Here is a 23,216-nt window from a genome sequence, read left to right as displayed (position 1 = left end):
CCTCGCCTGGTTCACCAACTACTTCTCTGATAGAGTTCAGTGTGTCAAATCGGAGGGTCTGCTGTCCGGACCTCTGGCAGTCTCTATGGGGGTGCCACAGGGTTAAATTCTTGGACCGACTCTCTTCTCTGTATACATCAATGAGGTCGCTCTTGCTGCTGGTGAGTCTCTGATCCACCTCTACGCAGACGACACCATTCTGTATACTTCCGGCCCTTCTTTGGACACTGTGTTAACAACCCTCCAGGCAAGCTTCAATGCCATACAACTCTCCTTCCGTGGCCTCCAATTGCTCTTAAATACAAGTAAAACTAAATGCATGCTCTTCAACCGATCGCTACCTGCACCTACCCGCCTGTCCAACATCACTATTCTGGACGGCTCTGACTTAGAATACGTGGACAACTACAAATACTTAGGTGTCTTGTTAGACTGTAAACTCTCCTTCCAGACCCATATCAAACATCTCCAATCCAAAGTTAAATCTAGAATTGGCTTCCTATTTCGCAACAAAGCATCCTTCACCCATGCTGCCAAACATACCCTTGTAAAACTGACCATCCTACCAATCCTCGACTTTGGCGATGTCATTTACAAAATAGCCTCCAATACCCTACTCAACAAATTGGATGCAGTCTATCACAGTGCAATCCGTTTTGTCACCAAAGCCCCATATACTACCCACCATTGCGACCTGTAAGCTCTCGTTGGCTGGCCCTCGCTTCATACTCGTCGCCAAACCCACTGTCTCCATGTCATCTACAAGACCCTGCTAGGTAAAGTCCCCCCTTATCTCAGCTCGCTGGTCACCATAGCATCTCCCACCTGTAGCACACGCTCCAGCAGGTATATCTCTCTAGTCACCCCCAAAACCAATTCTTTCTTTGGCCGCCTCTCCTTCCAGTTCTCTGCTGCCAATGACTGGAACGAACTACAAAAATCTCTGAAACTGGAAACACTTATCTCCCTCACTAGCTTTAAGCACCAACTGTCAGAGCAGCTCACAGATTACTGCACCTGTACATAGCCCAACTATAATTTAGCCCAAACAACTACCTCTTTCCCAACAGTATTTAATTTATTTATTTATTTTACTCCTTTGCACCCCATTATTTTTATTTCTACTTTGCACATTCTTCCATTGCAAAACTACCATTCCAGTGTTTTACTTGCTATATTGTATTTACTTTGCCACCATGGCCTTTTTTGCCTTTACCTCCCTTCTCACCTCATTTGCTCACATTGTATATAGACTTGTTTATACTGTATTATTGACTGTATGTTTGTTTTACTCCATATGTAATTCTGTGTCGTTGTATCTGTCGAACTGCTTTGCTTTATCTTGGCCAGGTCGCAATTGTAAATGAGAACGTGTTCTCAACTTGCCTACCTGGTTAAATAAAGGTGAAATAAATAAAATAAACACTCAATTGGTATTTTGTAGCATTGCCTTTAAATTGTTTAACTTGGGTCAAACATTTCGGGTAGCCTTTCACAAGCTTCCCACAATAAGTTGGGTGAATTTTGGCCCATTCCTCCTGACAGAGCTGGTGTAACTGAGTCAGGTTTGTAGGCCTCCTTGTTCGCACACGCTTTTCAGTTCTGCCCACAAATGTTCTATAGGATTGAGGTCAGGGCTTTGTGATAGCCATGCCAATACCTTGACTTTGTTGTCCTTAAGTCATTTTTCCACAACTTTGGAAGTATGCTTGGGGTCATTGTCATTGTTTGGCAGACCCATTTGTGACCAAGCTTTAACTTCCTGACTGATGTCTTCAGATGTTGCATCAATATATTCACATAATTTTCCATCCTCATGATGCCATCTATTTTGTGAAGTGCACCAGTCTAGGACTCGTTTTACTATGGATATAGATACTTATGTGCCCGTTTCTTCCAGCATCTTCACACGGTCCTTTGCTGTTGTTCTGGAATTGATTTGCCCTTTTCGCACCAAAGTACGTTATCTCTAGGAGATTAACCCACTGGAATTATGATACAGTGAATTATAAGTGAAATAATTTGTCTGTAAACAATTGTTGGAAAAATGACTTGTGTCATGCACAAAGTAGATGTCCTAACCGACTTGCCAAAACTATAGTTTGTTAATAAGAAATTTGTGGTGTGGTTGAAAAACTAGTTTTAATGACAGCAACTTTAGTGTACAGTATGTAAACTTCCGACTTTAACTGTATATGCAAGCATGCACGTACTTGTGTGCGCGCGCACACACACACACACACACACACACACACACACACACACACACACACACACACACACACACACACACACACACACACACACACACACACACACACACACACACACACACACACACGCACGCACACCGACATTTGACGATTGTCTCTCTCTACTTAGACCACAGCCAGACATGCATTACTTTACCATAAGAATTGTGCATGCCAATGCAGAGCAGCATATTAAAACATACTAATGCTGTTTAGCTTGTACCGTAGACTAGTGCTGGCCTGAATAGATGCACCGTATATTCTTTGTACTCATTTATTGCCCTCAGCAGAAGTCGTGTTTTTCAGCTACAATGACTGTTCTTCCTCAAACACATCTTTCTTTCAAGAGGGCATGGACGGAAGTACGATTTGCCCTCATCACTTCCTCCAGAGCCATATCGCCTCAGAGGATGGGCAGGCTCATACATTCCTCAGGGCTCCAGTGCTGTGTTGGCCATTTCACTTCTTCATTAGAGAATTACCCAAAGACAATTATCCATCCAAACGGCCGTGTGACCGCCCATGATAATGCCACTGTTCTCACATCTCATCTCGTCCTCCCTCTTCAATCCCACACCACAGCCCTGACCGCTATAAAAGGGAGAAGCATCGTTCAGCTCAGCTCAGTCAAATGACTTGAAAACATCATATGCCAAGTACGGGCAGTGGCTAGCAAATAATGTTTTACTCTAATTCCATATATTTATCTATTTGTCAAGGTTGGTACTGTAGATTCTTAACATTCTCTAAAGCTATTCTGTATGTATTCCCATCTCGGCGCTCTCAGAGCTTTAAAGCAGTAAAGAGCAGTTTGCATAACACTTCACATAATGAGTTAAGTATCTGGGTTCCAAATGGACTAGTTCACAGTGATGATTTCTCTCAGGATGCAACGACGGCCTGATCAAAGAATCTGCTGATTCACAAGCAAACTGCCCAAGACAATGAGCTCTTTCTGTATCTTTCTTTCTCTCTCTGTCCCTCCCTCTCCCACGGCACTTGGATAACAAACTGAAATGTCTATAGCATGCATGCTAGAGCAGTGAAGTTTGCCTTTAGCCCTCAACTCCATAAGCTGGCCTTTCAACAGCCTTTCCTCAGGGCTAAAATGTCAGCTTTTAACTTTGAATGCCGCTCATTTTGGAAGATAGGAGGGTGGTCTTCTAGTCATTTTCGCATGGTCTCCATGTTATCTCGAAAAATCATACCACACAAGGATCAAGGTTGGCAGGGGAGCTGAGCTGAGGTTAAATCCCCTCAGTAGAAAGTAATGTAGCATTTGGCGACTCACTGGATTGAAACTAACTCTCGGGGTTGCAGACGGATCGTCATTCAGGGCTTTGTTCAAGAGCAGCCAGGTGAACATATCTGACGGCCCCATAGCTGGGAACTTTTACACCAGAATACAGAGTGCCATGCTCGAGGCAATCAAACAATTCCCGCCTATAATAGAGTTATAAATGATGTATTCTAAATGCGTGGCTCTGCATTCTAATTAAAGACCATTGGGGGTACACATTTTAACTGAGTATGTTGTAGACTAGTGCCTTGGGCCAAAAATTATATTTACAATGTCTCAAGGCTTGTACAATAGAGTGAACTGAACACAACACACAGGTCAAAACTGTAAGCAAACACTGCTGCCTCACACCACAAAGGAATGATACAGAGGGGAAAGAAGCATTGTTGATGACTCAGGCAACCAATCAAATAGACAGACAGACAGACAGACAGACAGGGGCCTTTCAGATAGGAAGACACACACAGTCATTCAATGTGCATGACTTCATTCTTCAGCAGAAATTAACATCCGTTTCCGAAGTAAAAACAATATAGTGCTATTGTCAATGAGACACAATGATATAAAATCATCCAACAAACATTACCGAAAACATTTTGGTTCAACTTCACAATAAAGGGAGCTATACAATCTGACAGACCTTTCCAATTTGAAAAAGATGGCCTTTCAATTTCAATACTAATTTAGTGCCATTATAGAAATCTGTTAGTATCTGTAATTAAACATGTGTTAACTTGGCCACAATATCAGATGAAAACTGGTTGTGCAGAATGACAAAACTAGTCTGAAGAGCAGTTAGTGGCATCAATGTTGTACAGTTGAAGTGCAATAGACCATGTAATTGCCCTCACTCAATGTTCTAGTTCAGTTTAGCCAGTCAAGTGCGGACGGTGTTTAAACAAACACTTTAATGAGCAACTTGTTTCTCTGCTTCCTTAAATTCTTTAATTCAGCCTCCATCCACAGTCCTCCTGTTACGGGTTTCTTCCGTTGACGGAGAGTCACACCAAAATGCAGCGTGGTTAGTTCGATACATCTTTAATGACGAAAAAACCACGAACAATACAAAAACAACAAACGGAAAGTGAAAACCTATACAGCCTATCTGGTGACTACAGAGACAGGAACAATCACCCACGAAACACTCAAAGAATATGGCTGAACTAAATATGGTTCCCAATCAGAGACAACGATAATCACCTGCCTCTGATTAAGAACCGCCTCAGGCAACCATAGACTTTCCTAGACAACCCTACTCAGCCACAATCCCAATACCTACTAAACCCCAATACAAAAACACACCACAAAATAAACCCATGTCACACCCTGGCCTGACCAAATAAATAAAGAAAACACAAAATACTAAGACCAAGGCGTGACACCTCCTGTCTAAATACTATCCAATATTAGCCACTCTCAATAAGCTACAAAGACTAAGCTTTTAAAAGCACTGCAAATGCAGAGTGCAAAGGGTTAAATCCTGGACTTGTATGACAGATGTCAAATGTATACAGGGGCGTAACTTTGGTTTCAGAAGTGGGGGGGACATAATATTATTATTATACCGTTACATGTCAAAAGTTTGGACACACCTACTCATTCAAGGGTTTTTCTTGATTTTTACTATTTTCTACATTGTAGAATAATATTGAAGACATCAAAACTATGAAATAACACATATGGAATCATGCAGTAACCAAAAAAAGTGTTAAACAAATGAAGATATATTTTCTTTAAACAAAAATAATTTCAAAGTAGCGAGCCTTTGCCTTGATGACAGCTTTGCATACTATTGACATTCTCTTAATCAGCTTCATGAGGTAGTCACCTGGAATGCATTTCATTTAAAAGGTGTGCCTTGTTAAAAGTTAATTTGTGGAATTTCTATCCTTCTTAAAGTGTTTGAGCCAATCCATTGTGTTGTGACAAGGTAGGGGTGGTATACAGAAGATTGCCCTATTTGGTAAAATACCATATTATGACAAGAACAGCTCAAATAAGCAAAGGGAAACGACAGTCCATCATTACTTTAAGACATGAAGGTCAGTCAATACGGAACATTCAAGAACTTTGAAAGTTTCTACAAGTGCAGTCACAAAAACCATCAGCGCTATGATGAAACTGGCTCTCATGAGGACCGTCACAGGAAAGGAAGACCCAGAGTTACCTCTGCTGCAGAGGATAAGGTCATTAGTTACCAGCCTCGGAAATTGCAGCCCAAATAAATGCTTCACAGAGTTCAAGTAACAGACACATCTCAACATCAACTGTTCAAAGGAGACTGCGTGAATCAGGTCTTCATGGTCAAATTTCTGCAAAGAAACCACTACTAAAGGACACCAATAAGAAGAAGAGATTTGCTTGGGCCAAGAAACATTATCAATGGACAATAGACCGGTGGATATCTGTGGTTTAATGGGTGCAAATTTTACATTTTTGGTTCCAACCGCCGTCTCTTTGTGAGATGCAGAGTAGGTGAGCGGATGATCTCCACATGTGTGGTTCCCACCATGAAGCATGGAGGAGGAGGTGTAATGGTGTTTTGCTGGTGACACTGTCTTTGATTTATTTAGAATTCAAGGCACACTTAACCAGTATGGCTACCACAGCATTCGCAGGGATACGCCATCCCATCTGGTTTGCGCTTAGTGGGCCTATCATTTGTTTTTCAACAGGACAATGACCCAACACACCTCCAGGCTGTGTAAGGATTATTTGACGAAGAAGGAGAGTGATGGAGTGCTGCATCAAATGACTTGGCCTCCACAATCACCCAACCTCAGCCCAATTGAGATGGTTAGGAATGAGTTGGACCACAGAGTGAAGGAAAAGCAGCCAACAAGTGCTCAGCATATGTGGGAACTCCTTCAAAACTGTTGGAAAAGCATTACGGGTGAAGCAGGTTGAGAGAATGCCAAGAGTGTGCAAAGCTGTCATCAAGGCAAAGGGTGGCTACTTTGAAGAATCTCAAATATAAAATATATCTTCATTTGTTTAATACTTTTTTTGTCACTACCTGATTCCATATGTGCTATTTCATAGTTGTGATGTCTTCATTATTATTATACAATGTAGAAAATAGTAAAGTAAAGAAAAACCCTTGAGTGAGTAGGTGTCTCCAAACTTTTGACTAGTAGTGTATAGGGTTTATCCAGTCGATAAACCCTCCAAACAGCCTCCCTGACCGCTCGGAGGCCTTCGCATTGTCCTAAAGCACACCGTTGCCCTGTTTTGTATCACATTCTAATGCTAAAACGGGTGGGTTGCGCCCATGAATGTATCAGTGCATTCGGAAAGTATTCAGACCCCTTCACTTTTCCCACATTTTGTTATGTTACTGATTTGGCTAACTCCAGATCGCCAAGTCAGCCAATAGATGGTATGGCCATACTTGTCTAGAACACATTCATCCATTTATATCCTCATGACAAAGTATAGATTTCGCTTAGATGTGCTCAATCTAAACAGTGTACCAAATTATTCAACTCCGTCACTCCTTCAAGTACCATGTCGCAATGCGCCCTGTGTCTGTGGGAAACAGATATGATACATAAAGGGGAGATAGGAATCCTATTGGCAACGAATGGAGAAACGCCCCACCCAACTGACTGTCGACCCATCACATTCACGTTGTCATGCTGAGTCAAGTGGTTTCTTAGCTAATCGTCACGCAATCCCTTCTCAAAGTGAGGGTATGAGTCAAGAACCCTGCCTATTTTCCTCGAAAGTACGTCATGTCACGATTCCACAGCTAGACGATATTACAGAGAACAAGTTAATAATCTCACATCTTGGAAATTATTTGCAATGCTTTGCGTGTGGTATGCCGTGGTAAGGTGAGGTGCGTTACCGTGCTTGCCGTTAATGCTCATTCAAACCACCAGTGGGCATCGTTGAGCACATCTACTCCATTTATTAAGCAGGGCTTTTGAAGCCGAGCAAACAACACCATGCCATGCAATTGTGAATACGCATCATGACTAAAATGTAATTATATATTTCATTGTAGGCCTATAGGAAGAAAAACAAACTAGCAGTCCCGATATGGGCCAAATATTGTATGAAATATTTGGATGGTTAAAGGCTGACATTTGATAGCACCCATTTGACTCCCATTCACTCATTGAAGGAGAGCTCTACTTGTCCCAGAATCATGCAAAATGCACCACGTGGCCCATTGACAATTTATGGGCAACATACACAATGTGCTTAATACGATTCTAATGGAGTTGCCCTATCTCCTCAAAAGTACCTCTCTGGGAAAGCAACATTACTTTGCTCTCACTCTGGGCAGAGATGCCATTTCTTGCTCAGTGGCAGATACAAACAGCAAGTTGAACTAGTAAGACACCTAAATTGATAGTGCAGTTTGTTTAGGCAATTTTACAGCTAGCTAGCTACTTAACATGCTGATATTGACTTTGGTATTATTGTCTGTGGCTATGTTTTCTAGCTAGCTACCTAGCTAGCTAGCCAGTCAGCCCAGAGAGAGAGAAAGCATTGCAGGTTTTTTAAGTAGTCTTGAGCTGCAACAGATTTCCCAAAACTATTTTCACATGTTTCTACCAACCTTGTTATAACAATAAAATTAAACATGTTCACAGAAATGATTGTTTTCACATATTAGTGTTATTTAACACTGTTAATCATAGGACTGTGGTTTGGATTGGATTATCTCTTTAACATACTTCGAATGCCGGGCATCACTGTAGTCTTGGGGAAAAGACTACAACCTTGGGGCTTTAAAATCTCACCACTAAAATACTGTATAAAACGTATCATGTGGTAATCGGCATGATTACCATTTGATGAATGGGAATCCTATATTGTCTATATAATGGCCTGTGTGGGCCATGGATGTCAGTGAGTTATACTATAATGACAGACAGGAAATACATAGAGCATTTGGGGGCTCCCGAGTGGCACAGCGGTCTAAGGCACTGTGTCTCAGTGCTAGAGGTATCGCGACAGACCCTGGTTTGATTCCAGGTTGTATTACAACCAGCCGGTGTATGCCATCATTGTAAATAAGAATTTGTTCTTAACTGACTTGCCTAGTTAAATAAAGGTAAAATACATTTTTACAAATGTTGCTGACAGCAGCATACATCCACACATATATTATCAGAAGAACAATCAGATAACACTGAGTTAAAGGGGTGACCCTTGTGTGACACCACATTGAGAATAGTGCTTTCTGTGTCTGTGAAAAGCCAAAGTGTGAAAATGCATGACAGCACTTATGAGCCTGGTCTCTGGTCGGGTCAGGCTGTGGTAAAGGTCAAGAAATGTCAGTTCTGGGCTTCCATTCCATACACTATTCATCTGAGATACTTTAGGTATGGATGAAAAAGTTCAGTGGCTTGGTTGTTGGTATTTCGATATATATCATACAATTAAAACTTGCGGCGTATTGGTTGTGGTAAAATGCGTTACGGTGCTTGCCGTTAATGCTCATTCGAACCACCAGCGGGCATCGTTGAGCACATTTATTAAATCAGGGTTTTGAAGCCAAGCAAAGAGCACCATGCCATGCAATTGTGAATACGCTCCATGATTAAAATTAATTATATATTTCATTGAAATATTCGGATGGTTAAGGACATTTGGTAGTTTCAATTAAATCTGGTCATTTCAATTCAAAATGTGACTCGTTCCATTCTCCATTCCCTTGCTGATATTATATCCTGGCCTTTATTTTCAATTATTGTAATTGTAGCCCGTTCTCCAGTTCACAGTGCTGTATGGGTTTTGACTGACAGCCATTATAAACTTCAGCACTGTGTGCGACAAGAAGATGTCCTCATCCCTCCTGCTAATTGGGCTACTTTTGCACATTTGTTTTTGTCTGAGTGGGGGAAATGCTGATGCTTATTTCTATTGTCTCTATCTATTCGGTACCATTCCATAATCATTCATTCAGACGGTTAAAAACTGCTCTCGCTCCTGTCCTCACTCAGATGACTGACCGCAGCATCTATCGGTAGCCTAAACTGTGGAACAAATTGGTGGATGTTCAGACCTAGCAGAGCTGTTAGATTATCCTTTTGTAAATTATTGGAGGTGTGAATGTTTCAGTCCGAGAGTCTCTCTCCTCTCGCACTATAGAGTCCTGGCGGGTGGTCCGGAGTTGAGAGAGAGCTTGGGTAATGATGCAATAACACTTGACATGTGGACTGACGATTTTCGAATAACAGGATACTTGTGCCTTACAGTATATTACATAAACAAAGAGTGGGTGCTCGCGGAGAGGATGCTATTCAAAACGGAGTGACACAGTTCCCAGAGCAAAACTGCAGGTAAGAGAAGGCCAGCTATTGTGGAAGAATACTTGGGGATCTTGCTGATTTTCTCTATCGCTTCAAAGAGGCCACACTCGCCTTGGAGGCAAGCAAGCTGCCTACTTTTCACCTGGTAAGTGTGTGGTTCTAAAAGATAGAGACATAATTACAGCTGGATAGGCCTGGAGTATATCTACCTTTTTTTTTAATCAACTGAAAACAATCTGTAATTCTGCTACGCCTACAGACAAAGATGAACTTGTGAAGGCCATCAAAATGTTTTGGCTCGAGAAACTGACGATACAACAATGCAACAAATACATCAATAGATGTTTCTTTCTATTGGATATATATATAAATCATTACCTATTATAAGGTTGATTAGCTATTTGCTATGCAAAGTCGAATCACAGACACGCAGTCTCCCTCCTCTCACGATAGCTCATCTTGTGTGAATTATTATGTGGATTCTAATAAATTGACATATTTGCAAGGTGTTGGTGCATTTTTCATTGGGGCAAATCAGGTCTGAGATATTGAGTTAGAAATGTAAAACTTTAGTCTTGTGTCAGGTGAGCTGTTGTGTCCTCTCACCTTTGGTCTGATAATTTCCCAATAATCTCCTAAGTGTTCTCTTTCAATTGCTACTTCAATATAAACCATTTATACAAAAGTATGTGGATACCTTTCAAATGAGTGGATTCGGTTATTTCAGCCACACTTGTAAAAGGTGTATCAAATAGAGCACATAGCCATGCAATCTCCATAGACAAACATTGGCAGTGGAATGGCCTTACTGAAGAGCTCAGGGACATGGCACTATGATAGGATGCCACCTTTCCAACAAGTCAGTTCGTCAAATCTCTGCCCTTCTCCAACTGCCTCAGTCAACTGTAAGCGCTGTTATTGTGAAGTGGATACGTCTAGGAGCAACAACGTCTTAGCCGCGAAGTGGTAGGCCACACAAGCTCACAGAATGGGACCGCCGAAGTACATAGCGTGTAAACAATCATCTGTCCTCGGTTGCAACCCTCACCACTGAGTTCCAAACTGCCTCTGGAAGCAATGTCAGCACAATAACTGTTATTTGGGAGCTTCATGAAATGGGTTTCCATGGCCGAGCAGCCGCAAGATCACAAGCCTAAGATCCCCATGCTCAATGCCAAGTGTCGGCTGGAGTGGTGAAAAGCTCACCGCCATTCTCAGCCTGACTCTCTACCAATGCCACCAGATGCTTCTATTGTTGTTATCTATCCGGTGACATTCCACTGGTAAATATAACACATACAACTAATCAATTAAATGACTTCCTGCGCCGACAGAGATGACTGCCTCGCTTCGCGTTCCTAGGAAACTATACAGTATTTTTTTCCCGTGTTATTTCTTACATTGGTACCCCAGGTAATCTTAGGTTTTATTACATACAGTCGGGAGGAACTACTGAATATAAGAGTAACGTCAACTCACCATCATAACGACCAGGAATACGACTTTCCAGAAGCGGATCCTGTGTTTTGTCCACTACCCAGGACAATGGATCAGATCCCAGCCGGCGATCCAATACAATGACACCGAAAAAGGGGCAGATGAAGCGGTCTTCTGGTAAGGCGCCGGAGATGGGCACATCGCGCACCGCTCCCGAGCATACTACTCGCCAATGTCCAGTCTCTTGATAACAAGGTTGATGAAATCCGAGCAAGGGTAGCATTCCAGAGAGACATCAGAGACTGTAACGTTCTTCGCTTCACGGAAACATGGCTCACTCGAGCCTCGCTATCGGAGTCGGTACAGCCAGCTGGTTTCTTCACGCATCGCGCCGACAGAAACAAAAACATCTTTCTGGTAAGAAGAGGGGCTATGGGGGTATGCCTTATGATTAACGAGATGTGGTGTGATCATAACAACATACAGGAACTCTAGTCCTTCTGTTCACGATGCATATAAGGCCCTCCCCCGCCCTCCTTTCGGAAAAGCTTACCACGAATCCATTTTGTTGCTTCCAGCCTATAGTCCAAAACTAAAACAGGAAGCTCCCGCTCTCAGGTCATTTCAACGCTGGTCCGACCAATCTGATCCCACGCTTCAAGATTGCATCGATCATGTGGATTTGGATATGTTCCGCATTGCGTCAAACAACAACATTGACAAATACGCTGATTCGGTGAGCGAGTTCATTAGCAAGTGCATTGGCGATGTCGTACCCAACACAACTATTAAAACATTCCCAAACTAGAAATTGTGGATTGATGGCAGCATTCGCGTGAAACTGAAAGCACGAACCACTGCTTTTAACCAGGGCAAGGTGACTGGAAACATGACTGAATACAAACAGTGTAGCTATTCCCTCCGCAAGGCAATCAAACAAGCTAAGCGTCAGTATAGAGACAAAGTAGTCTCTCAATTCATCGGCTCAGACACAAGAGGTATGTGGCAGGGTCTACAGTCAATCGAGGATTACAAAAAGAAAACCAGCCCCGTCGCGGACCAGGATGTCTTGCTCCCAGAAAGACTAAACAACTTCTTTACTCGCTTTGAGGACAATACAGTGCCACTGATACGGCCCACTACCAAAACCTGCGGACTCTCCTTCACTGCAGCCGACGTGAGTAAAACATTTAAAAGTGTTAACCCTCGCAAGGCTGCAGGCCCAGGCAGCATCCCCAGCCGCGTCCTCAGAGCATGCGCAGACCAGCTGGTTGTTGTGTTTACGGACATATTCAATCAATCCCTATCCCAGTCTGCTGTTCCCACATGCTTCAAGAGGGCCACCATTGTTCCTGTTCCCAAGAAAGCGAAGGTAACTGAGCTAAACGACTTCCGCCCTGTAGCACTCACTTCCGTCATCATGAAGTGCTTTGAGAGACTAGTCAAGGACCATATCACCTCCACCCTACCTGACACCCTAGACCCACTCCAATTTGCTTACCACCCCAATAGGTCCACAGACGACGCAAAGCAACCACACTGCACACGGCCCTAACCCATCTGGACAAGATGAATACCTATGTGAGACTGCTGTTCATCGACTACAGCTCAGCATTTAACACCATAGTACCCTCCAAACTCGTCATCAAGCTCGAGACCCTGGGTCTTGACCTCGCCCTGTGCAACTGGGTACTGGGCTTCCTGACGGGCCGCCCCCAGGTGGTGAGGGTAAGTAACAACATCTCCACCCCGCTGATCCTCAACACTGGGGCCCTACAAGGGTGCGTTCTGAGCCCTCTCCTGTACTCCCTGTTCACCCACGACTGCATGACCATGCACGCCTCCAACTCAATCATCAAGTTTGCACTACAGTGTTAGGCTTGATTACCAACAACGACGAGACGGCCTACAGGGAGGAGGTGAGGGCTTTCGGAGTGTGGTGTCAGGAAAATAACCTCACACTCAACGTCAACAAAACAAAGGAGAAGATCGTGGACCGTGGAAACAGCAGAGGGAGCACCCCCCTATCCACATCGACGGGACAGTAGTGGAGAGGGTAGAAAGTTTTAAGTTCCTCGGTCCACCCACACAGACAGCGTGGTGAAGAAGGCGCAGCAGCGCCTCAGGAATTCGGCTTGTCACCAAAAGCACTCACAAACTTCTACAAATGCACAATCGAGAGCATCCTGTCGGGCTGTATCACCGCCTGGTATGGCAGCTGCTCCGCCCACAACCTTAAGGCTCTCCAGAGGGTAGTGAGGTCTGCACAACGCATCACCGGGGGCAAACTACTGGCCCTCCAGGACACCTACACCACCCGATGTCACAGGAAGGCCATAAAGATCATCAAGGACAACAACCACCCGAGCCACTGCCTGTTCACCCCGCTATCATCCAGAAGGCGAGGTCAGTACAGGTGCATCAAAGCAGGGACTGAGAGACTGAAAAACAGCTTCTATCTCAAGGCCATGAGACTGTTAAACAGCCACCACTAACATTGAGTGGCTGCTGCCATACATGTAAAAAATGTATCACTAGCCACTTTAAACAATGCCACTTAATATGATGTTTACATACCCTACATTAATCATCTCATATGTATATACTGTACTCGATACCATTCACTGCATCTTGCCTATGCCGTTCTGTACCATCACTCATTCATATATCTTTATGTACATATTCTTCATCCCTTTACACTTGTGTGTATAAGGTAGCTGTTGTGAAATTGTTAGGTTAGATTACTCGTTGGTTTTTACTGCATTGTCGGAACTAGAAGCACAAGCAGGTCGCTACACTCGCATTAACATCTGCGAGCCATGTGTATGTGACAAATAACATTTGATTTGAAATAGGTCAGGTCTTGAAAATGTGTAAAATGTGCGTAAAAGAGGCCCATATAGACGACTTGGGTTTTCCTCGCCGTACTCTCTTTCATTCAGTTTCTTCTTCACATCAGCAAAGAACGACTCTGCATTGTCTGCTTCATATGAGGCTTTCGTTTAGGAAGGTCATAAAAAACATCATACTAAGACAACCTATTTCAAAACAACAGAATAGCATGTTTTACGTTTTATTTATCTGGGCTTAGTAGCCGAGGCTATGTGGCTGCACCATCAACTTGTTAATTTAGCAGACATCACTCGCGTATATTCAGTCAACACATATATTTAAAGATTATAATGGAATATAACAGAACATTTTTGTTTCTCTTAGGATAAAAACCTTACCGTGTAACAACAGTTATAGTAAGTAATGAACTACAGTCCAGTTACAGCTTCTTCTGACAGAATAGAAACAAAAAAAAAGAGGTGTCTTATTCCGAAAGTCCACACGGGATAGAGGAAGAGCAATTCTTACACTATTGTTTTAAATTCAATCAGCTTCTTCTTCCTCATTCAGTTCATTCAAATTAAACCGTGACATCAGGTACACAATTATCTGTTTCTATCACCTGTTCATCAATTCACAGTCATTCATTCAGTGATGTGAGAGACACATTAACGCCTCGGTACTAACGCTTTAGACTGAACCCAAAGGCATAACCAGCGTTCTAAACTCTCCCTTGCTGTGACACAATGTACTGCACTATATCACAATCTACCTCAATGCACTGTGCCAAAAACTCAAAACGTTTAATTGAGGAACCACTGTTATATGTACTAAAATGTAACAGCTTATGAATCGGCAACATGATTCATGCGTAAATTGTCAACTACATCATAGATATCGGTTTGAGTATTACTTAAGAAAAATAGCATAAAGGTAGTATGATCAGATACTGCAAAAGTGACATTTAAAGTCAATGGATTCTGCCCCTTAATTACTGCACATGTCACAGTAAATCTTGGGATGACGAAGCACATTTAGAAAATGATGAGAGACAAATGATGATGAATGATGTAAAATGAAGGAGAAAATGTATGATTTTTGGATAATGGATTCCTACTGTTGCTCTCCTCACACAATCAGCAAGTACCCGTAACCTACCCCAAAAGCTTCCAACTGCTGTCACTTTTAGAAAGCCATAAAAGCTTAACTAAAGAGTAACTTCACAACATCACATTTTACCTTTAATTACTAGACAACCTGAAGAGTAAACTTGAGAAACTTGGAGGCAAATAGATACATAACCTAATCTGTGAGAAGACACTGTATATAAAATTGTGGACAGCACCAATGGCACTACCTTTACTTTACTTTTCCTGAGGAAGTCACATGAAGCTTTCAGTGAAGTAGCTACTGTAAGTAAATGGGAATCAGAGGACAATGCAATGGAAAAAAGAACTGAACTATTGTCATTCATGCTCTTTCATTGGTAAGGAAATGTTCCTGGTATTTGTATAGTAGACATGAAGGACAGATTCAGTGAATGAGAGATAGAAATATGTAATAAATGCTGGATTACTTTGTCATTCTTTGCTCGGCTTGATTTTGATTCCAGACAAGGAATTCAGGGTCGTACCTATCAGGAGACAGGCAGAAAGGAAAAAAATGTAGGTGGGTGTCGCGCACAAAGGAGCTTGACAAGAATAAAATAATACTCATTTGAATGTCTTTCTATCTCAACAATTTTCCTATTACACACTTACACTGGATTCAGAACATGCACTAGATGATTTGATTGTGGTGGATGGGGATCTTTTAAAGAGGGGGTCTTACAAAACCAAGAAATATGGAGATCAATTTGCTATCAGCTAGGTCAATTATGGATTGTTCAGTCATCAGAACCATTATCATGGTTTGTGGAGAGACACATTCCAGTGATCTTGTCATTGTTTTTCTTAAATATGAATAGATGTATTTAGGACTATGCTTTCCTATAATTTAGGACTCTGCTAAATAGTGACATAAATTATATCACGCAAACAACCATTGGACATTAGGAAAGTTTTAACTTACAGCTACATAGCCAAATATAACAACCTTAATTGTGGTTGAGTATTTATTTTATAGAGTATTGTTTTGGTCATTGACTTTGAACATGATTCATTAAAACATTTAATTAATCTCTTTCTAGAATTCAACTGATTTGCTACTCACAATACAGGCCTAGTGTTTCCACAATTAATTGAAATTAAGATCAATTGAAGACCTGCTTTGGTGAAACCCGCCCTTTAACAATAATGAATATGAAGTAACCAAAAAAATAGGGAGTCATTTCTAATTTGGGGATTACTGTAATTGATTGACTGTGCATGTTGTGAAGTTGGTTGCAGCCAGCAAATCAATGCATCACAAGTCAATCCACTGAAAGAGTGTACAAACGCCAAAAGTAATGCCAGAGCTACAGCAGATACAGTGCAATGTGGAAAAGGAAAGAAAGATAGAGAAACAAAGACATAGTACAGGGGATGGTGAATGAAGAAAACAGAATGGGATAAATCAAAAGTAATGAACTTGTAGAGTATTGCAAACGTACAGTTGAAGTCGGAGGTTTACATACACCGTAGCCAAATACATTTAAACTCAGTTTTTCATAATTCCTGACATTTAATCCTAGTAAAAATTCCCTGTCTAAGGTCAGTAAGGATCACCACTTCATTTTATGAATGTGAAATGTCAGAATAATACTAGAGAATTACTTATTTCAGATTTCATTTCTTTCATCACATTCCCAGTGGGTCAGAAGTTTACACTCAATTAGTATTTGGTAGCATCGCCTTTAATTTGTTTAACTTGGGTCAAACGTTTTGGGTAGCTTTCCACAAGCTTCCCACAATAAGTTGGGTGAATTTTGACCCATTCCTCCTGACAGAGCTGGTGTAACTGAGTCAGGTTTGTAGGCCTCCTTGCTTGCACACGCTTTTTCAGTTCTGCCGACAAATTTTCTATAGGATTGAGGTCAGGGCTTTGTGATGGCCACTCCAATACCTTGACGTTGTTGTCCTTAAGCCATTTTTCCACAACTTTGGAAGTATGCTTGGGGTCATTGTCCATTTGGAAGACCCATTTGTGACCAAGCTTTAACTTCCTGACTGATGTCTTGAGATGTTGCTTCAATATATCCACGTAATTCTCCATCCTCATGATGCCATCTATTTGTGAAGTGCACCAGTCCGTCCTGCAGCAAAGCACCCCCACAACATGATGCTGCCACCCCCCGTGCTTCACGGTTGGGATGGTGTTCTTCGGCTTGTAAGCCTCTTCCTTTTCCCTCCAAACATAACGATGGTCATTATGGCAAACAGTTCTATTTTTGATTCATCAGATCAGAGGACATTTTTTATGGCGCTTTTGGAGCAGTGGCTTCTTCCTTGCTGTGCGGCCTTTCAGGTTATGTTGATATATGACTCGTTTTACTGTGGATATTGTCACAACTTCCACCGAAGGTAGTTCCTCTCCCTGTTCGGGCGGCGACGCCGACTACTAGTCATCACCGATCCCTTTTTCCTTTTTTGTTTGTTTTGTCTTTGGTTCTTTTCACACCTGGTTTCATTTGCCTTCATTTCTGTGTGTATATATTTACACTGTTGCCTGCCTAGTTTTGTGCGGAATTATTATTTTATTGTGATGTAGCTCGATGAGGTTATGCCCTATTTCTTGTTTTTACGGATTTAATGAGAGTGTGTTATTTTTCTGAGATTTGTTTGTTCCTCTGTGCGTTTGTACGGGTTCTCTGTTGGGCATTTTACTTTTTTGATTGTGCCATACCTGTGTTGGTGGACTTGCCAATTAAAAAGTACGCTTGTCAGACATCTCTGCTCTCCTGCGCCTGACTCTTTCACCTACCTCCTAATGCAACATTATCACAGAATCCCGCACCACTTCGATGGAGTCAGCAGGAGCGGACGCGCTCCCAATATCTATGGAGGAGCACGTTCAACACCACACGGCAGTGTTACACCGGCTGCGATGGATCAGGTGATGGCGACGATGGATCAGGTGATGGCGACAATGGAAAGATGGGAGAGAGGTGGCCTTCCCACACCTCCATCAGCCACAACCCAACCAGTACCACAACCCTCTCCTTCATTGCCTGGGACCAGTGGTATTCGATTCGCACTCCTGAGGGAGTACGATGGAACGGCGGCCGGGTGCCAGGGATTCTTACTCAAAATGGAGTTATACCTGGCAACCGTTCACCCGACTCCTTCGGGAGGTGAAATCGTGACGCCCTCGTCTCCTGCCTCTCAGGCAAAGCCCTAGAGTGGGCCAGCGCGGTATGGAACAATCCTGACTCGGCGAGGCACCACTACCCAGAGTTCACCTGCCACTTTCGTGTTCAACCACCCACCTGAGGGCCAAGCGGCGGGTGAACAGCTGTTCCATCTAAGGCAGGAGAAGAGGGGTGCTCAGGACTTCGCCCTAGAGTTCCGGATCTTGGCCGCTGGCACGGCATGGAACGACAGGACCCCGATCGATCACTATAGGTGCAGTTTGCGCGAGAACGTCCGTAGGGAGCTAGCCTGTAGAGACACCTCCCTCTCCTTAGACCAGCTGATAGACATGTCCATTCGGTTGGACAACTTGCTGGCGACCCGCGGGCGTCCGGATTGGGTCCTGTCAGTTTCATCCCCCAGCCCCTCCACTCCAACGCCCATGGAGCTAGGAGGTGCTGCAGTGAGGGCGACCAGAGGAGGGGGCCTTTCCCGTACCAGCTGTGGTCGTAGAGGGCACACTGCTGACCGGTGCTGGAGGGGTCCTACAGGGAGTGTGTTATTGTCAGAGCTTTGTTTGTTCCTCTGTGGGTTTGTACGGGTTCTCTGTTGTCGAGGGCGTTTTACTTTTTTGATTGTGCGATACCTGTGTTGCCAATTAAAAATGACGCTTCTCAGACATCTCTGCTCTCCTGCGCCTGACTCTTTCACCTACCTCCTAATGCAATATTATCACAGATATAGATACTTTTGTACCTGTTTCCTCCAGCATCTTCACAAGGTCCTTTGCTGTTTTTTTTTTTTACCTTTATTTTACTAGGCAAGTCAGTTAAGAACAAATTCTTATTTTCAATGACGGCCTAGTTGGGTGGGTTAACTGCCTGTTCAGGGGCAGAACAATAGATTTGGTACCTTGTCATCTCGGGGGTTTGAACTTGCAACCTTCTGGTTACTAGTCCAACGCTCTAACCACTAGGCTATCCTGCCGCCCCAGTTGTTCTGGGATTGATTTGCATTTTTCGCACCAAAGTACGTTCATCTCTAGGAGACATAACGCGTCTCCTTCCTGAGCGGTATGACGGCTGTGTGGTCCCATGGTGTTTATACTTGCGTACTATTGCTTGTTTAGATGAACGTGGTAACTTCAGGCATTTGGAAATTGATGAACCAGACTTATGGAGGTCAAATACATTTTTTCTGAGGTCTTGGCTGATTTCTTTTGATTTTCACATGATGTCAAGCCAAGAAGCACTGAGTTTGAAGGTAGGCCTTGAAAAACATCCACAGGTACACCTCCAATTGACTCAAATTATGTCATGGCTTTAGAAGCTTGTGATAGGCTAATTGACATCATTTGAGTCAAAAGGAGGTGTACCTGTGGATGTATTTCAAGGCCTACCTTCAAACTTTTTCTGAAATGTTATGGAATTTTTCAAAGCTGTTTAAAGGCACAATCAATTCAGAGTATGTAAACTTCTGACCCACTGGAATTGTGATAATAAGTGAATAATAAGTGAATAATAAGGTAAATAATCTGTTTGTAAACAATTGTTGGAAAAATTACTTGTGTCATGCACGAAGTAGATGTCCCAACTGACATGCCAAAACTATAGTTTGTTAACAAGAAATGTGAAAATGAATTTTAATGACTCCAACCTAAGTGTATGTAAACTTCCGACTTCAACTGTAGATAGTCCTGTTTTCTCTGATCTTTCATTAGTATGTATTCCTAGTGATTAAACATGTTGTTGTTTACAGTATTGTTTTTTAAATATTTGCTCTAAAGGAATAAACTCCTTGATCAGACCCACACAAAAGCAACTCTGATAGTACAGCAATACAGCCATAAAGCTTATGACTCAAGGCCACTCCCAGTCAAACACTTTATGACACACACACACACACACACACACACACACACACACACACACACACACACACACACACACACACACACACACACACACACACACACACACACACACACACACACACACACACACACACACACACACACACACAAGTAAAAGTTTAAACAACACAAGGTGAAGGAAGGTGAGGTTTAACAAGCTTCATGTGCCCTCCAGAAAACAGTGGCTGTGTCATTCAAGGCGTAGTGGTACCGACAGGCCAAACAGAGGAGCGACTGGTAGGCAGTGATGTGGATGTGTGCTTCATATTCAGTGGTCTGACTGAAGGAGAGGTGAGGTGTTATAAATAACAGCGCTAAAGTGACACTCACCTGGGATCCTTCTGGATGCTGTCGACAGAAGGTGAGCGGGCCAGTGCGGCCTCCGGGGGAAGCACGGGGCCAGACTTGCTGTAGGGCAACTCGGTGGTCGGGCAGAACTGGAGGGTGCGGTACGGGTTGGCGTAGTCCGAGCCAGTGGCAAAGCTGCTTCTCTGGTAGGGCAAAGTGCCTGAGGCGTTCTGGCTGCCTGTACGCTGCAAGGGGATGGAGTCAACACCAGGGGAAGATGGGGCTACGGCAGGAGGGAAGTAGGGACAGAGCAGAAAGTTCAGGACCTCTTCACAAAACTGGTTTACTGGGTCTAGGCAGAGGAATGAGCGAGCACACAGTGAGAAGAGAAACAGAACAACCAAACACCAGAGAAATAAGAGGAGGGGAAGAAGAGGGTGAAAGCAAAATCAAAAGAAAGACAGAAAGGATCATTCATTTAATTAATGTTTCAATACATCCCTTGGCAGCCTCTGCCAAGAACTATAAGGAAACAATACACAGAAAAACATACCGTGTCACAAAAGATTCCGGTACATGTCATAACTTTCAGTACATTTATCTTGTATGAATTATGACGAATGCACTAAATGTCACTTTGTCAAATTACAGTTAGATAAACACAATTGACAAATGGCCAGAAGAAGAAGAAGTAGGCATTCTGTAGATGAATGATTATTTACTCCAATAGAACACAACAGATGTAACTCTCTCAGAACACTGAAAAGACCTTAGACAGTCAGTTTATTGTGAAATGTATTTCTTTACTAACTTTGTGTTTTCATAATCTACCATGAGGAGCATTGAACATGATCTTAAACACAGAACACCTTAATTTCCACACAGTATTGTGTTGGTTAAAATGAATTTCAGAATAATTCATGGAAGACAGCGGTGAATGGCTAACGATTTCATGTCAAACAAAGTCCAATGGAGAAAAGTCATTTTCCAACATAATATAGTGAAAAGTCTACGTTATTCTGAATATATACATATACAATTTGTTGATTTGAGCAAAGCCATGGAATGAGACACGATTCTTTCACTCATTGCCATTTATCTTTGAGGTATGTATCACTGTAGGGCTGTAGACTACTGTGCTGCATTCCCTGGTCAGGGCAGAGCTGCTGCTGCTACTGCTAATCGTGATCATGTGGAAGGCCTCTATACATCTCTAGGGAGCCCTGCCTGCCTGTCAGTTTAACACAGAGTGAGAGGTAAATAGAGTTACCGTGTAGCAGCTTTTACACTGCACCCGCCTCCCTGGCAGCCATGACCTAGGCTCCACACATGAAACTCCCACCTGGGCAGTTCTCAGTTGTACTATGGTCGGATAAACATTTTACACGGAGTGTACAAAACATTAGGAAGCTAATATTGAGTTTCACCCCCTTTTGCCCTCAGAAGAGCCTCAATTCTTTACAGACTTTAATGTCCCCGTGGGGAAATGTTGTTGCAGTGTCATGTACACATTTAAAGTGGCGTTAAAATAACAAAACAAATTGCAAATGCAACTTTCATAACAGTTACATGCCAAACTTCATTTGCCACATGCGCCGAATACAACAAGTGTAGACATTACAATTAAATGCTTACTTACAAGCCCTTAACCAACAGTGCAGTTTAAGAAGAAGAAAATATTTAGCAAGTAGACTAAAATAAAAAGTAATAATAAAAAGTAACACAATAAAAATAACAATAATAAGGCTGTATACAGGGGCCACTGGTCCCGAGTCAGTGTGCAGGTATACAGGCTAGTTGAGGTAATCTGTACATGTAGGTGGGGACGAAGTGACTATGCATAGGTAACAAACAAACGGCGAGTAGCAGCAATGTACAAGAGGGGGGAGGGTATTAATGTAAATTGTCCAGTGGCGATTTTTATGAATTGTTCAGCAGTCTAATGGCTTGGCGGTAGAAGATGTTGAGGTGCCTTTTGGCCCCAGACTTGGTGCTCTGGTACCGCTTGCCGTGCGGTAGCAGAGAAAACAGTCTATAACTTGGGTGACTGGAGTCTTTAACAATTTTATGGGATTTCCTCTTACATCGCCTGGATGGCAGGAAGCTTGGCCCCAGTGATGTACTGGGCCGTTCGCACTACCCTTTGTAGTGCCTTATGGTCAGATGCTGAGCAGTTGCCATACCAGGCGGTGATGCAACCGGTCAGGATGCTCTCGATGGTGCAGCTGTAGAACCTTTTTAAGATCTGAGGACCCATGCCAAATCTTTTCAGTCTCCTGAGGGGGAATAGGTTTTGTCGTGCCCTCTTCACGACTGTCTTGGTATGTTTGAACCATGATAGGTATTACGGACTCAGTCAGGGAGAGGTTGAAAATGTCAGTGAAGACACTTGACAGTTGGTCCGCGCATGCTTTGATTACATGTCCTGGTAATACGTCTGGCCCAGCGGCTTTGTGAATGTTGACCTGTTTAAAGGTTTTGTTCACTTCGGCTACCGAGAGCGTTACCACACAGTCATTCAGAACAGCTGGTGCTCTCATGCTTGCTTCAGTGTTGCTTGCCTCGAAGCGAGCATAAAATGAATTTAGCTCGTCTGGTAGGCTCGCGTCACTGGGCAGCTCGCGTCCGGGTTTCCCTTTGTAGTCCGTAATAGTTTTC

The 23,216-nt window shown here is 42.9% G+C and overlaps 1 protein-coding gene across 8 annotated transcripts in view; it reads right to left on the bottom strand.

Annotated features, from left to right (window-relative positions):
* Window positions 1–23,216, bottom strand: part of LOC118402064 (catenin delta-2-like) — a 146,230-nt gene that overhangs the window by 34,630 nt on the left and 88,384 nt on the right. For 5 of the 8 annotated variants that reach the window (XM_052476918.1, XM_052476917.1, XM_035799928.2 and 2 more), the window contains 2 exons: window positions 20,601–20,910; window positions 15,667–15,723 (listed from right to left, as the gene is read on the bottom strand). In XM_052476918.1, coding sequence (XP_052332878.1) covers window positions 15,667–15,723; window positions 20,601–20,910 — 367 coding nt within the window. The remainder of the gene's footprint in view (window positions 1–15,666; window positions 15,724–20,600; window positions 20,911–23,216) is intronic. The other 3 variants (XM_052476920.1, XM_052476923.1, XM_052476921.1) reach the window with 2 other exon arrangements.

Source organism: Oncorhynchus keta, chromosome 23 (genome assembly GCF_023373465.1).
Source record: "Oncorhynchus keta strain PuntledgeMale-10-30-2019 chromosome 23, Oket_V2, whole genome shotgun sequence".
NCBI lineage: Eukaryota > Metazoa > Chordata > Actinopteri > Salmoniformes > Salmonidae > Oncorhynchus > Oncorhynchus keta.
This window is presented reverse-complemented; position numbering and strand designations above follow the sequence as displayed.